Raw genomic sequence first — 15,393 nt, 5'->3', positions numbered from 1 at the left:
AAGTAGAGGTGCACACTGCATTGTATCCTCACATCTGTGTGTGACAGTCTCTACTACACAGTTACTATTCATCCTTTTGAATGAAAAGCCATAAAACAAAATCAACAACATGGACAGAAAAACAGAAAATTTACAACATACAACAATTTGTATGCCTTGCCCATACAAATGCAAGACAAGGACTTTAGCCACTAGCCTACCATGCCAGGCTCTAAATGAAATAATTTCTAATTGCTTATGAGGTTATGAACATTTTTAGATAATTTTCCTTTAGTCTCAAAATGAAATATTATATATAAAAGAAACATCAATATATTATTTTTGTCCATGACCTATTAAGCCCAAACCTAATCCTTAACTCATTGGAAACAATCTATTCTAATGTTTATTTGGCTTTGTTTTGGGTGAAAGCATGATAAATTTCATTCAACTGATTATTTGTATTTCATAGGCTTTTATACTGTTGTCTGGATACTCTAGAGCATACGATTTTCATAGAAGGTTTAGATGTCCCTTATTTGCACACCTCATATCTGTATTCATGCTGTTTCTCTTTGCTAATATGTTCTTGACCTGAGATTTATTTTCTTCTTCTTCTTTTTTTTAAAAAAATATTTATTTATTTATTGGAAAGTCAGATATACAGAGAGGAGGAGAGACAGAAAGGAAGATCTTCCGTCCAATGATTCACTCCCCAAGTGAGCACAACGGTCGATGCTATGCCGATCTGGAGCCAGGAGCCTCTTCCGGGTCTCCCATGCGGGTGCAGGGTCCTTGACTGCTTTCCCAGGCCACAAGCAGGGAGCTGGATGGGAAGTGGAGCTGCTGGGATTAGAACCGGCACCCATATGGAATCCCAGAGCATTCAAGGTGAGGACTCTAGCTGCTAGGCTCTGCCACTGGGCCCTATTTTCTTCTTAACTAAACACCTAACTTGAATTTCCAATCATTTTTTGAGATTCCAATAACTCTGAGGACATTGGCCTATATTGCTTTATCTATTTACATATGTAGGTGTTCACAGGTGGTGTTTTTATTTCATGGAGCTAAATGTTGAAGGGAATTAACAATGTGGAAGCCCCCATGGACTATTTCTCTGAGTTTCTGGGCCAGTGGTGCTTTCTAGTATTCAAAATTGAAATTAAAACTGGGAAATTGGGCATATTCTTACCCACAGCCCTGTTTTTCTTTCGACATTCCTGGAGGTATGGTAGCCAAGAAACTCAGATTTAAAGAAATTAATTAAGAATGTTTCAAATAGAATCCACATTGAAATCAAGAACATGGGGTCTTACATCAGCAGACCAGGGTTCAGATCTTTGCAGTATTATTAAACTGTAATATCCTTAAGTAATTTATGTCTTTGTCTCAAATTATTCATATGTAAAAAAGTGAAAATAGTACCTCTATAGGGTGTTGCAAGGATTAAATGAGACAATGCATTTCAAAGTTAATATGGAATAATCCTTCAATATGTACCAAACATTATAGTTTTGTATTGCAGTATGATTCTTTCTACCTGGAATTGATGTGGGACTCCACATTCATCGAGAGATCCTGCAAGTGCCCTTAAACCCCAGCCACAGCATTCCAGTCCCCTGAATGTGCTACAGAGCCTATGCACCATCCAGCTTGATGCTGATCTCAACCTGTGGCAAGCAGGTGAGCACACGATTTCACCCTGCAGCTGCTCTGTAGAGAACGTAGTTTAGAACCCACTGGGCTATAGACATCTGGAAGCAGGTTCATCTCTCTTGAGGGGAACACATGCCATGATTGCCAGGAAAAGTAAAAGTGGCTTTGCTTTCCTAGAGGAGGGAAACAGACATTTTTGCCAAGTGAAGTGAAAAAGACTGTATGCATCTTCCCACAGTACCCATAATTATGCTGAGGTTGTTTATTTTGCCAGATGGATTTTGAGACCCTGTTGAAACAAGAGATGCCTGCATTTTATTATTCCCTCAAGTTCTACCACAAACCACACTTGGGAGGGGAAAGAAAAGTTGCCCAGTAAGCGTGTTTACCTTGAATTGAACAGGAAGTTGAAACCCATCAAATGATGACTCACATGGCAGGCCTATAAAAGTCAGAGCACATGTCTGGGGAAAAACGCAGCATCTTCAGGTTCAGACAGTCAAGATGCACCTAGGTGTCCTGGCTGCCTTCCTCCTCCTGGGCTGGACTCAGTGCTGGTCCCTGCCCCTTCTCAGTGGTAACGTGGATGATGATTTGTCTGAGGAAGACTTCCAATTGGCAGAGGTAAAGTATCTTGCTTTTCAATCCTGCACACAGTACCGCGCATTTCATAAATCACCTGTTTTTAAAAAGCAGGTCATTTTGCCCTCTTTTCCAGAACTACCTGAAATCCTACTATCATCCTTTGAATCCTGCGGGAATCCTGAGGAAGAATGCAGCCGGCTCCATGGCCAACAGGCTCCGAGAAATGCAGTCCTTTTTTGGCTTGGAAGTGACGGGCAAACTCGATGACAATACTTTAGCTATCATGAAGCAACCGAGATGTGGGGTTCCTGATGTGGGAGAATACAATGTTTTCCCACGAACGCTCAAATGGTCCAAAACAAATTTAACCTACAGGTAAAACACATATAGTATTACTTTTTACTAAACATTTTTTTTCTTAAAAAAATTCAGTGTCCAACATCAGATATGTTAAATATTTAATTGGAAATTAAGTTGGTACAAAGAGTAATGTTAGTACTGTGACTGAAAATGTCATATTACCGGTTATTGTGATGTTAAACCAGCATTGCTTTTTGGTGGGAGTTTCAGTCTACAGAAGTCCCCAGAATATTCTATTAATTTGAGCTACTAACCATATAGTTAAACATAAACAGGCAAAGCAGGTATTTTAAGAATCTGAATATTTAAAATTTAAAATGCCAGAAAATTCAATTGAAATTTTCTCTGTTGAATAGGATTGTGAATTACACCCCTGATCTGAGTCATTCTGAAGTTGAAAAGGCCTTCAAAAAAGCTTTCAAAGTTTGGTCTGATGTGACACCTCTAAATTTTACCAGAATTCATGATGGCACTGCTGACATCATGATATCTTTTGGAACTAAAGGTAATGGTGCAAAATCGTTTTTGAAGTTTAATCATTTCTTCGAATTTTTCATTTTCTCAGCCATTTATTACTTTTTCCAATATTCCATGAAAATGCAACAAAGCACATTGTGGCAGGTGCCACTTTGGTTTATTTAGCTTCCTAACCTTTGCTTTTGTGTATAGATCATGGTGACTTCTACCCATTTGATGGACCCTCTGGCCTGTTGGCTCACGCTTTTCCTCCTGGGCCAAACTATGGGGGAGATGCCCACTTTGATGATGATGAGACCTGGACAAGCAGTTCCAAAGGTAATAATGGTGACAGAGAGATAATGTATGCATCATTAGATGAGACCTAACAGTGAATACAGTGGTTTGAAGTTCAGATGTAAGCAAGTGCATTTTATTTGGTTTTTGATTATATATTTAAGAAAATCAAGTTTAGCTTGTTAGTCTCCACAAATGATATTTCTTTAAATCAATCTTGAGCATGGAAAGTTTTTAAAATGCACTTGATTGATTATTGTGGCTTAATGAATACTAGTTAACTTTGAGGTAAATTGTCTTGTTTGTTATCCAATATATTGCTACTGGGGATTATTTTTTGGCATGCTAAAAAAAGTATAGTTGGTTATAACTACGTTTTTATTTAAGGACAATTAGGCCTGAACCTAAGGGTCATAAATGAATTGAATCAGTTTTCTCTTGGGAGAAATATTAAGGCTTAAATTCAGTCAATGTTCTTCTGATCTCCATTAAATGAATTGCTTGTTTTGGTCTTCTCTGTGTCACTCATTTTATTCATTCTACAAAATGAAGAGAATGTCCTCCGAATAGCATGAAACAGAAAAGCTAAAAATTGTACAGGGGAATTTCTAAAAGTTCATGGAAAATAGAATTAAAGGATACTTTGGTGAGATTTTTGTTTTAATTCATGCATAGTGGGGTCTTCAAGAAGTTCATTGGAAAATTTATGAATTTTATAAACTGTCCATAGATTTCAAAATTGTTTTTGCAGTAAAAGAAGCTTATCTTGTTTTTTTTAAAAGATTTATTTATTTACTTATTTATTTGAAATTCAGGGCTATAAAGAGAGAGAAAGTTTCCGTTTGCTAATTCACTCCCTAAAGGGCCACAATGGCTGGGGCTGAACCAGGCTGAAGCCAGGAGCCAGGACTTCATTTCCATGTCGATGCAGCCATTTTCTGCTGCTTTCTCAGGTGCATTATCATGGTGATGAGTCAGAGGTGTAGCATCCAAGACTGCAACTTGCCTATAGGGGATATTGGCTCCACAACCAGGTTTTTACACACTATGCCACAATGCCAGCCTCAGTAAACTTGTTTTTTAAATCATTTTCCAAAAACTTTTTAAAGTACTTCATAGTTGTAAGAATCAAATGATACTGTTGGATGAATTCAGTTAGTTATATCTTCTAGGCTGAAAATGATTGAGAATGTTAATTTGGGGGTCACTGTGTGAACTAGGGCTTAACTCTAAAATCATCTAGATTTTTAGTTATATCAACTAGATGTAGTCTCTAGAGACAGTTGTTTTGTGATCCATTTAAATAAAAAACTGTCTATTTCTTCAAAAAACAAAACTGAGCCTTAAATGATCAATGCCTCAGCTATAATATCTGTATTTGTCTTTGGAGGGAAAAGTGACCACTTAAATACTTATGTTCTGAGTTTTATATCAGAGACAAGGTAAACTATATGGTTTCCACCCTTTTCATTAATATGATCTCTGTTCACTTTGCTTGCTCGACCCCAAAATTGAAAGAGTAGATCAAATCAGGATTTTTTTTTAAACAGTTTATTTTACTTGAAAGTCATAGTTACATTGAGATAGGAAGAGACAGAGAGAGAATCTTCTGCTGCTTCACTCCCCAAAAGGTTGAAATGGTTAGAGCTGAGCCAGTCTGAAACCAGGAGCCAGGAGCTTCTTCTAGGTCTCCTGCAATAGTGCAGGGGTCCAAGGACTTGGTCCATCCTCTGCTGCTTCCCTAGGCTATAAGCAGAGAGCTAGATTGGAACTAAAGCAGCTAGGATATCAACTGGCACCCATATGGAGAGATGGCACCACAGGCAGAGGAGAAGCATGTCATGAAACCACACTGGCACTAGTAAATCAAGATTTCTAATGTCTCTCAGTAAAATCCTTATTGGTCGCTAATCATACAAAAGCAACATGTTGACATTCCAATTATGTAAGCAGATATATTCAAAGAGAACGCAAAATTATCTAGAAGGATCAAAGTACTACTTTGCATCTTCCTTCAGACAATCACAATTAATTTTAAAAAGCAAGGTAATGAAAGAGTGAATAAACAGTAAAGAAAGTGGCGTATCAGACAGATGAAAAATAGAAATATGCCTAGATTTCTCATCATTGCTTTGTCTTCTTATAGGCTACAACTTGTTTCTTGTTGCTGCCCATGAGTTTGGGCACTCCTTAGGTCTGGACCACTCCAAGGACCCAGGAGCACTCATGTTTCCCATCTACACCTACACTGGCAAAAGCCACTTCATGCTTCCTGATGATGATGTGCAAGGAATCCAGTCTCTCTATGGTAACTCTTAATGCATCAGGTAGAAAGGCAGAATATAGGCAAACTTCAGAATGTTCATGGAAAATGGAATTCAAAGATGTTGGTTTTGGTGTGAAAATTGTGATACCCATTGCATGTTTGTTTCACATTATGCATTTTTGTGAACTTTTTGAGCACTCCTTATAAAAGCAATCACATCAGCAAAATTGACACAACTGCTTATTTTCTAAGTTAGTACTGAATTTACCAGTATCAATATAGCTGTCCTAGTTTCCTGATTTAAACCTCAGGAAAAAATCAACATTTTTTTAATCTCCAAATCAAGCTATTTGATCAATTAGAATATGTCCTAATACCTAAGGTTTTGCAGAATATTGTTCCTTGTATTTGTATTTTATATATTGCAGGGTGCATTTGATACCCTTAAAATGCCCCATACGTAAGAGAGGAAAATATTTTGTTTCCCATTTTACCAATGGAGAAACAAGGACTTATGGGGATTAAACAAAATTGTGCATCAATGCAGTTAATAGAGAAACAGATCTTATCAACTTTTATAACGTCTGGATGTTTTTTCAACCACTCCAGAATTGGCCCAACTAAACCACTCATGTGGTCTGTGACAAATTTTAAATGGCATCCCTAGTGATAGTGTAAAGAATTCTTCCTCTTTTTTCTTCTAAAGTTTCAATAATATTTACAAAATAATTAAGCCTCCATACAAACTTGGGCTTATGGAGCATCTGCCATGAGTAGGGGTAATGAGAGTGCAGTCATCCGTGTCAACACTTCTGGAGCCAATAGCTCAGAAGTCATGCTCATGCCACCCAGATCCAGTACAGTGCCTTCTGATTTAGAACCTGCTTCATCAGTCAATATGAGGACATGTAACTGAGGATTGCATAGGGGATTTTATTTTGCATTTCTCTTCAAAGGTAACATTTTGATTGGGAAGGCAGAGTTACAGAGAAAAGAGAGAGATCTTCCATCCACTGGTTCACATGGCCGCAATGGCTGGAGCTGAGCTGATCTAAAGCTAGGATCCAGGGGCTTTTTCCAGGTCTCCCGCATGGGTGCAGGGGATAAAACTTGAGCCATTCTCCACTGCCTTCCCAGTTCATTGACAGATGGATGGTTCAGAAGTGGAGCATCCAGGACTGTATGTGATGCTGGTGCTGCAGGTGGAGGGTTGGCTAGCACACTACAATTTTGGGTAGAACTATTATGAACTTCTTAACAAGAAAGCATTCGCTTTTTGCCCTGCACACATATGCACTCTTGTGAGCTGGTGGAAAAGTTACAAACAGTTGGCAAGTTACATCAGAGTTGCCAGTAGCCTGGCTGGTCACTGAGATCAGTTGTACTGTGGCTTACTGGTGAAGCAACACCAGCTAGTAAGGACAGGTGGCCAAACAGGCAAGAGAAGAGCCTAGGTCATGATTTTCACAGGGACAATGTGCCATCAGAAGTGGCTGTAACAGGATTATGCTTCTCAGGAGTCAGGTGCCAATAGGTTGTAGAAAGTATGGGGACATCTGTCATAGAGCCTTTTGGTTGTCATCACCCTCAAACAATCAGTCTGAAGGTCAGGAATCTTAAGCAATCTTATAGGATGGGAGTAGAGGGAAGTCCCCCTACAAGGCTTTGCTCACCCTGGAGGAAGGAAGTTGGATTACAGGGTACCAAAGGGTTCACGTATGCCATTAGGTAGGAGTTCAGGATTAACTGCCCATCCTAGAGGGAACACTTTCCAGTTTTCCAGAAGCAGGATCAGTCTTTTGTGCTGTGACAGGGATCATCAAAAAGGTCACCTTAAGTAATTCCCAAACTTCATTTCATGATTACAGGTCCAGGGGATGAAGACCCCAACCCTAAACATCCCAAAACACCTGACAAATGTGACCCCGCCTTATCGCTTGATGCCATTACCAGTCTCAGAGGAGAAACAATGATCTTCAAAGACAGGTACTCCTTAATCCTTTCATAGAATCCGCATGTGTCAAGTACTTGTGAAGCTGTATCTGCCCAGTGCCAAACCTCCACACAAACGCCCAAAGGGCCATAACGGTGGGAAATCATAGACCTTTAGGCAGTTTCCTTGCCTATGATATTTGGGATCAAATAAATTACTGTGGACAAACATTTAACTTTTTCCTGGATAATCCAGATGAGTGCTTCTTTTAGCATCTTTGTGTTTTATAATCTTTCTTCTGTTGGTAACTAAGTCAATCTAGAAATACAACTTATTTTAAAAACAAACAAGTACTGAAAGTTAACAGCTGTATAAGTAAATTGTTACTCAGAATGTTTGTGTGGATTTTTTTGGACATGAAAGGCAATTATTTATATCTACAATGTCAGGATACACTTAAACAGTGGATTGATGGACTTAGGACAGTTTTTGAAGGACTGTACTATTATAATAATATAAGGAAAATCAGTGGGGGGTGGGAGACTATGAAGGGGAAGAGAGGAAATCCCTTGACCTATGGAACTGTATAAAATGGAATTTAAAAAATTTGAAGGAAGTAAAATTAAGGATGATAAAATCACTTTGAGTTCCAGTTATGTATGTTGCAACTTGAGAGGGAATGATTTATAATCTAAAGTTTAAATATTAATTTTCAATTTGTACAGTACTCTAAAATGTACATTTAAAAGTTTTACCCAGTAATTACCTTCTGCTTTGTCTTTGGAATGATAGCTTTCCCTCCTAGAGCTCTAATTCTAGGGCTCTCTAGATATTTTTTTCTTGCATCTTTTTGCTCAAGTCATCTAATCAAGGAAGATATAATTTGTGTAACTTACATTTCCACTCTGGAGCCCGATTCAGTGATCACACATATCCTTGACACTGGTATAATATGTAAAATTGAACAAAGCAGGATCCCAAACCAGAAAGGACTCAGAGCCTTCAGAAAGGCTCTCTATAACTATGGTCTTAAACTCCTGGAGCTAGAGTTCAAAAAGCCACAATCTGTAACTGGAAATGGATTTTTTACCCCATCACAGGTTGCATGTGCTCATATGTACTGATGTGGAGGGAAGATTCTAGTAGGACAGAAACATTGCACATAAAATATGACAGGGAGCATTGTATTTTTACTTTTATATTAGGTTCTTCTGGCGCCTACATCCTCAGCAGGTGGATGCAGAGCTGTTTTTAACAAAGTCGTTTTGGCCAGAGCTTCCCAACCGCATTGATGCTGCCTATGAGCACCCTTCACGGGACCTCATCTTCATCTTTCGAGGTAAGTGTTCCACAGAGGAGGCCTCCTAGATGGGAAGGGTAGTCGGCAGGGATAACTTGACATTAACAGAGACTTAATAAAATGATCATTGCCTAAATATTCCAAAATTAAAAACAAAGTATAACAAATGGAAATCAGGAAACATCTGAAACCATCTACCCAATGTCCCCCATTTTAAAACTCAAATTTATTTATTTGCTTGAAGTGAAAGGTTAGAGAGACAGAGGTAGACAACAGAGAGAGAGAGAGTGAGAAGATAAGAGAGATGGAGAGTGAGAGAAAAAGAGAAAGAGAGGGAGATCTTTTATTTGGTTCACTCCTTTGCTCACCACAATGGAGCAGAAGACAGAAGCTACAGGTGGCAGGGGACCCAAGCTATTGACTCACCTTGTCTTGCCTTCCTAGGCACAGTGGCAAGTAGCTAGATTATAAATACAGTAGCCAGGACACAATTTGGTGCCTATGTGGGATGGCAGCATCACAGGTAGTGGCTTAACTGGCTATGCCATAATGCTAACCTTGTCCCCAAATTTGATATGTTAAATGTCTAAATTATTACTTATCATATCCACTCTGTTACACATCAATCATGCCAGATTTTTCTCTTAGTTGCTCATAAATATTATTTACACAGAAAGCATCATAACAATGTGTATTTTTAAAAAGTGAAAAAAATCTATAATTCCACCTTGGGAATGCCAGTTTACATAGTTTTTTCACTTTGCTTTCTAGCCATTTATCATGTGTGATATGTATTTTTACATATTTATTTTCATAACTTAGATGCATTTTTATATTCTCCTTGCTTCATTGACATAACCTCACGGGAAAAAAATTCCAGATTGCTATTGTCTGCATAATCTTATTTTTAATGATCTATTTAATTTGGAAGGTAGAGCTACGGAGAGAGGAAGGGAGAGAAAGAGAGAGAGAAAATGAGAGAGACAGAGAGAGAGAGAGAAGAGAGATTTTCCTTCCCTTGCTTTATTCCCCAAACAGTCCTGATGGCCAGAACTGGACCAGGCCAAAGCCAGAAGCCAGAAGTTCCATGTGGGTCTCCCATGTGGGTACAGGGAACCAAGAACTTGATCTTTTCCATTGCTGTCTAAGGTGCATTTGCAGGGAGCTGGACTGGAAATGGAGCAGTCGGAGCTCCACTGGCGTCCATATAATAGCTTCTGGCATTGAGGATGGTGGCATAATCCGCTGGGCCACAAGACCATCCCGCATGACCATATTTTGAAATGACTACATATCATTCTACTGAGCTTGTTTCTAGTGGTTAGCTGGTACAACTGGTGTTAAGGTGAGGTGTAGTTTAGAGATAGAAATTACTTTCTCACATAAAATTTGAAGTTTATTTCTTCTTTAAAAATTTATATTTATTTATAGGGAGAGTCTCAAACTTAACAATCAGAGATTAAAGCAATTATGATTTTGATTGGCTACATTTATACTTGGGAAATAAGATCTTAAATCCTATATTTTAATTAAAATATGCTCATTTAAGTTTCATGAATGTGGTGACCACAAACATTAACAATTTTATTTTGATGTATTAAACTAATCTTTATTTAAATAAATGTTTGCATATGTGAGTCCTAATAGATTCCCTTGGATAATAAAACCATTTTTTCCCCTTTTATTTCAGGTAAAAAATTCTGGGCTCTTAATGGTTATGACATTCTGGAAGGTTATCCCCAAAAGTTATCTGAATTGGGATTCCCGAAAGAGGTTAAGAAGATAAGCGCAGCTGTTCATTTTGAAGATGCAGGCAAGACTCTCTTCTTCTCTGGAAACCAAGTCTGGAGGTACGACAGAAACGTTTCCTGACCCATGCTACATCATCAGCACAAACAGGATCTCACGCATCCATCACGAAGTTATTATCTCACTAAGTTATTATAAATGTCATGCAAGTCCATTTCTTTTCGTTCCATATCAGCTCTTGCAAGCACTGTCAAAGATACTTAGAAGTCTCAAGCTCCCTTGAAAAGATATTCATACATCTTCTCACTCATTTTTCCTTTCTTGGCCATCAGTTGTACCTTAAACCATCTTTTGTATTATTTTCACTGGATTCTCTTCCTGGTAACCTTCTCCTAATTGACATGCAGCTTCAGCTTTTGTGACTAGAGAGGACAAAAGTTGGTTAACAGAGGACTTCAGAGTCAGCTCTACACTTAGGATTGTTTTGTAATTTAAAATGCTACTAGATCTTTTTAAGCGAACATGAAGTGTTAAAGCTCTTGTCAACTTTGCAATGCAATATGATAGTCACTGTAGTATTCGAAGGTAATTTTAAAGGAATACAACCTGCTTAAGCTTCTTTTTCTTCTTAAATAGTTATGATGATACTAATCATACCATGGATCAAGACTACCCTAGACTGATAGAAGAGGAATTCCCAGGAATTGGTGACAAAGTAGATGCTGTCTACGAGAAAAATGGTAACCAGTTACATTGCATTAACCTTAAAGACGGGCTTTTGTAGCTCCTTAACACTTTTGCATACCAGAGATTTTGTACAGTACTTAGAGATGCTAATACATGATCGGCAGTTAAGGTAATAGTCACTCCTACGTGACAGCTTAGTCAGCAAACAAGACAGAGCATGCTTAGAACAGATGTGAATTTTACTAGATGATTGCTCATTTTATGAGTAAGGAATTTTAAACCTTGCACATTACTTTAAATGAAGTCCAGGCAGGCTAGGATATAAAGAATAGTGCTGGAAAGCAAACTGGGGGTGTGTGAAGGGGAGCAATCTATGTTTAAAGACACAATAGCCAGAATCATATAATAATTTTTGGCTTTAATTATGAGTAGTGATATCATCCCTAACTAAAAAATAATGTCAGTGATTCAAATTAAAATGTATACTCATAGTGAAACTATCCTATGTGATGGTTTAGGAGAACTGGAAATACTCAAACCTTCTGCAAAACCAAAACCAAAACCAAAACCTATAAGCCAATCACTAAAGCATTTGTAGTGTTTAAAAACAGAAAGGCTGCAGTGCTTTTAACAGGTATTTCAACAGACTGAGCTTTAGTATTAGATGGACTAAAAGCCTAATTACCTTCATGCTCTGACATTCTCTTTGTGATATTTTCCTTGTAGGTTACATCTATTTTTTCAATGGACCTATACAGTTTGAATACAGTATCTGGGGCAAGCGGATTGTTCGAGTAATGTCAACGAATTCTCTACTGTGGTGTTAACCTTCTTGTTAAAACTGCTACTTAAAGAGTGCTGGAGACATGAATAGTTCCAGAAATCTGGAGTTGGAGGAAGGAGAGGTATCAGGGAAAGCTTAGTTCTGTGAACAAGCTTCAGGAAGTTAACTTTGGACGTGCTGTGTGATGGTACCATGATGGTACCGTGGCAGGCTCCACTCTGAAGAAGTTTTGTTGAGATCAAGTTGAATACCTCCAGGGATCACCTGATTCTTCAATGCTATACAGAAGCCATGTTATAAAATATTTTCCACACCAAAACAGGACACAGGATTTGTCCATGGGAGTTAGCATGTTTTATGTTATGTTTGTGGAGAAATTTAGGAAAGGCTAGAGGCAAATCACATTCCTTTAATCATCTTTACTAAAAAAAATGAAAGAATAATGTGGAAATGGAATTTGGGAGGAGCATGTTGTAATCCTGGATAAACAGATGAGAGGAATGTCTATCAGAAATAGACAAATTTCCAAAGAGATCACTTGGATCTTGCACTGAAAGTGTTCGAGGGGCACATTCCTCTAAGAACTCATTATAGTCACTGAAGGCAGGAGACAAAGTCCGAAGGTCAGGGCACCAGATTTGTTGCTTGAATTCTGAGTAACACTTTTGGCCACGATCCAAGAGTTTCTGTCAAAGAAGACGATTATTTATTTGCTTATTTATAAGGATAAAGAGAGATGATGCTCTGTTTTTATTAAAATATTCCAGGTGTTCAAAAAAGTCACACAATCAATGGTTAAAATATTATCAAAATAACTTAAGGTCGTGGCAACATTTTTTCATAAACCTTTCAATTATTTAAGACAAGAGTGGTATGTTAACCCTATTTTATCCAGTTATTTTAATTATTCATTTTATTCTGGATTATAGGCTATTTTCTAAATGCTTGTAAGAAATAAAATATGTCTTATAAGATGAGAATACAAATGTTAAAATAGAAACAGCCAAAAGTAAAGGAGTCTCTCTGTCAGATTGTGGTCTTCCTGAGATGTGGGGCTGTGCCCTTCTCCTCCATGTTTTGTTTAATCACTCAGCACTCTGCACAACATTTGACACTTGGAAGCACATGAGGAGCTTACTAAGTACATGGATGCCCATCAAGGGAAGGACTATTGTGCTACAAGATCTTGCAAAAACATAGGCAAAGTAAACAAATGTATATATTTGCATATATATTATGAGATGTTCATGTTGATTATAATAAAAGTATTCTCAGTGGACTTTATATACAAGGTGTTTTGTTTTGTTGCTAGCAGAGATGGTTGTGGTAAAGGTCTTCATGTGTATAAGAAAAGGAATTCTGGACATGAGACAGTGAGTAGCAGTAAACAAGGTCTCAAAGCTGAATGAAGTACATCCACGAGGAATGGATGTGCAGTTCTTGAGATGGATCACAGAGAGTGGCCAGTCTACATTCACAGTCAGATTACACAGGTACATGGTCCACATCTGCACCATTCCAAGCTCTTTGACAATTTGTCTGATCCATACTGTTGCCATCCGCCTAAATATGTAATCCATGCATCTATCCAATAAAAATCAATTGAGCACCTGTCCTTTATCAGAAACTTAAGTTGAAATAGAAGAAACGGTGAAGGGAAAAGTCTCAGTAGGCTCTTGAAACCCAGGTTTTTCTGGGGAGACAGACATTCATCAAGCAAGCACAAATCATAAGTGTGATTAATGTCATGGGAAGCATCATGAGAAGCAGCGTTGGCTCTGGGCTTTTCCATCTCCAGTGGTTTTTCTTATTGCTGGAGATGATCACTAGGGGATTCCTTGTTGCCAGATGTCCAGGTGCCCTTCATTGTCTCCCTGACAGATCAACAATCACAAATCATTCACATTTGGGCCAAGGTCTCATCTTTTGCAACTGTTTTGATGCATGGCATTGGATCACTCTAACACTGATGATCTGTCTGGGACTTAGGGCGTCCTGGCAGTAGAGATTCACTGGTAGATGGACCCACAGGGAAGAAGGGGTGATCTGCTTTCAAAATATGTGCCTGGTTTTTCAGGGCACTGTAGGTGGCCATGTCTGTAGGAATTTTACATTGAAGGAATTTCATTGCCATTAGGAAATGGATTTGCTGTATTAGATTGCTTAAATGAGAAGGCCCAAGATGTGGGGAGAGAAGGAGAGATGTTTAGAGAAATAATTATAGGCAGGAAAGAAAATAATGGTGTAGTTCACCTGAAGAAAGGAAATCCCAAACCAAGGTCTCAGTTTCCTTCTAATTCCAATTAACCCGATCTCTGGTAGCTGACTGCTGCTGCCAGCGGCTGCAAGAGAGCAACGGGCAAGCAGGCCGACTGCAAGCTGACTTGCTGCAACATGAGTTACACTCTAGGATGCCTGTATCAGATGGATTGCTGCTGGCTAGGGATTTTTCCATATTGCTGAAGATTTTCACTAGGGTTTTTCTATTGCCAGACTGAGACAGGCTTCTCCTGAAAGAAATATTCGAACTAATGTAGAGGATCAGATCTTAACTGGTCTGGCAAAGGGCACCGGCAAATGGACTCCAAGCTAACTGCTTCAGACTGAAATAGGCTTTGTAGAATTCAGTGGAGGAGTTACATGAATGTTTTATTACATGAATGTTTTGTTACATGAATCTGAACTGGGTGAACTATACCAGTGAATGCTGTGACTACAATCACATTTCTTCTGATTGTCAGTTAAGTCGCAATGCCAAATAGGAATCTATGCATCTCCCTTGAATCAATAATAGAAAATACTGGCCTTTAAATCCTGATGGGAATTTTATCTTTCTCAAGCACACGACTTCAAGGAAACTGAAATATGGGGGGGCACCTGTAACCATAAGAGCACTAGGAAGGCCTCACTCTTGGCATCGGCCCTATCGAGTATCCTGTAGTGGTAAAAGGCAGTCATGTCAAGTGGTGAACCTGTTTTACCTGGAAACACGTGTAAGTGGCTTCTAATTCCTCTCAGCACAGGCAGGATTGCTAGGCTGGCATTTCCCAGAGTGCCTTCTGCAGCCCAGCAGTAGCATCACCCGAGAACCCACTTGCAAAGCTCCTTTGGTGTGACCTCAGACCTGCTAAATGAGAAAACCTTGCTTGGGACTGAGCAGCCTGTACCCCCAGATGCTGCAGCCCACAGGAAACAACAGGGTGCACATTTCTTGCCACAATTTTCTGCTATTATAAGGTATTGTTGTGTTCCTGGTTATTTCCTGGTAAATAGTCAATTCTATGCCCTTGACTCATTGGCCAAGCCAGATTAAAAGGTTAACTAAAGTTTATGAGAAGTAT

At 38.7% G+C, this 15,393-nt stretch overlaps 1 protein-coding gene across 1 annotated transcript; it reads left to right on the top strand.

Annotated features, from left to right (window-relative positions):
- The first annotated feature begins 2,134 nt into the window (after positions 1-2,134).
- MMP13 (matrix metallopeptidase 13) lies at positions 2,135-13,287 on the top strand. The gene is made up of 10 exons (XM_040977232.1): positions 2,135-2,259; positions 2,354-2,595; positions 2,937-3,085; positions 3,250-3,375; positions 5,480-5,641; positions 7,468-7,585; positions 8,738-8,871; positions 10,523-10,682; positions 11,218-11,321; positions 11,995-13,287. Exons 1-10 carry the CDS (start codon positions 2,140-2,142, stop codon positions 12,093-12,095), a joined length of 1,416 nt encoding a protein of 471 aa, XP_040833166.1. The 5' UTR covers positions 2,135-2,139; the 3' UTR covers positions 12,096-13,287.
- The last annotated feature ends 2,106 nt before the right edge of the window (positions 13,288-15,393 follow it).

This window comes from Ochotona curzoniae, unplaced genomic scaffold, assembly GCF_017591425.1.
Source record: "Ochotona curzoniae isolate NIBS_2020 unplaced genomic scaffold, NIBS_Ocur_1.0 contig_2723, whole genome shotgun sequence".
In the NCBI taxonomy this organism is placed as follows: Eukaryota; Metazoa; Chordata; class Mammalia; order Lagomorpha; family Ochotonidae; genus Ochotona; species Ochotona curzoniae.
This window is presented reverse-complemented; position numbering and strand designations above follow the sequence as displayed.